Source organism: Colletotrichum lupini, chromosome 7, assembly GCF_023278565.1.
Source record: "Colletotrichum lupini chromosome 7, complete sequence".
NCBI lineage: Eukaryota > Fungi > Ascomycota > Sordariomycetes > Glomerellales > Glomerellaceae > Colletotrichum > Colletotrichum lupini.
This window is the reverse complement of record NC_064680.1, coordinates 4,861,267-4,862,204: the sequence shown is the minus strand read 5'-3', so window position 1 is coordinate 4,862,204 and position 938 is coordinate 4,861,267. Positions and strand designations below refer to the sequence as shown.

At 23.3% G+C, this 938-nt stretch overlaps 1 protein-coding gene across 1 annotated transcript; it reads right to left on the bottom strand.

Moving 5' to 3' along the window:
- Nucleotides 1-516: 516 nt before the first annotated feature.
- CLUP02_14484 (uncharacterized protein) lies at nucleotides 517-732 on the bottom strand (the record flags this gene model as incomplete). Its single annotated transcript, XM_049293412.1, has 1 exon — nucleotides 517-732. A coding segment is annotated over one exon (216 nt), but the record flags the coding sequence as incomplete, so codon positions are not given.
- Nucleotides 733-938: the final 206 nt, after the last annotated feature.

Genomic DNA, 938 nt, shown 5'->3' with positions numbered 1-938 from the left:
GATAAGTAAATAAAAGCTATATTAAACGAGTGGTTCCTAGACGTTTAGTAATAACTTTATATTTATTATATTAATTTTAATATTATACTTAGGGCTAAGTAAAAGTAAATTAAGGACCGTAGTTATAATAATAATAATAATAATAAGTTTAATAACGAGGGATATTAGTTATTAATATAAGTAATAACTACGCTAAGTCATAAGAATAAGGCTTATATTAGTATACTTATTAATAAGCCCCCCTTTTATATATATTATAGGGTCTTTATAATATAAAAGCTTATTATTTTCGCTAAAACTAAGCATATTTTTAAAAAAGCTTAGACTAAGCTTTATAAAGAGTTTAATAACTAATACTTAATCCTCTAATACCTCTACGTAATATACTCATTTTTAAGAGTATAATAAGCCTATTACTTTATTTAAAAATACTAAAACTTTCGTACTAATATTATTTTTAATACTAAGTTAAGTAATAATAATATTAAGAGTTATTTCTTAAATACTCTTAGTTACTTATATTAGCTTATTAATATTATATAGAATATAATTAGTAATTAATAATCCGTGGTTGTGAACTTTATAGGAGGGAAAGTTAAGGAACATTAAAAAAAATAGTCTATCGAGACGGTGGGAGTATATATTAATACTGTGTATTAATACCGTATAATTGATATTGAGAATCGCCCGAGCAGCTAGTAAAGGCAGAATATAAAAATAAATAATTAGTAATTAAGAGCTATATTTTTACTAAGCTTATATAGAGAGCGAGGTACTTATAAGCTAGGAGTATATAAGTACTCGCTTCAAGTACTTAAATAAACTTCAAATAATACTTTTTTTAAAATATCTTGTTTTAATTAAGATATAAGGCTAGCTTATTAAAAAAGTAATACTATTTAATAAGAGGCTATTCCTAAACCCCCTTAGATTTTATA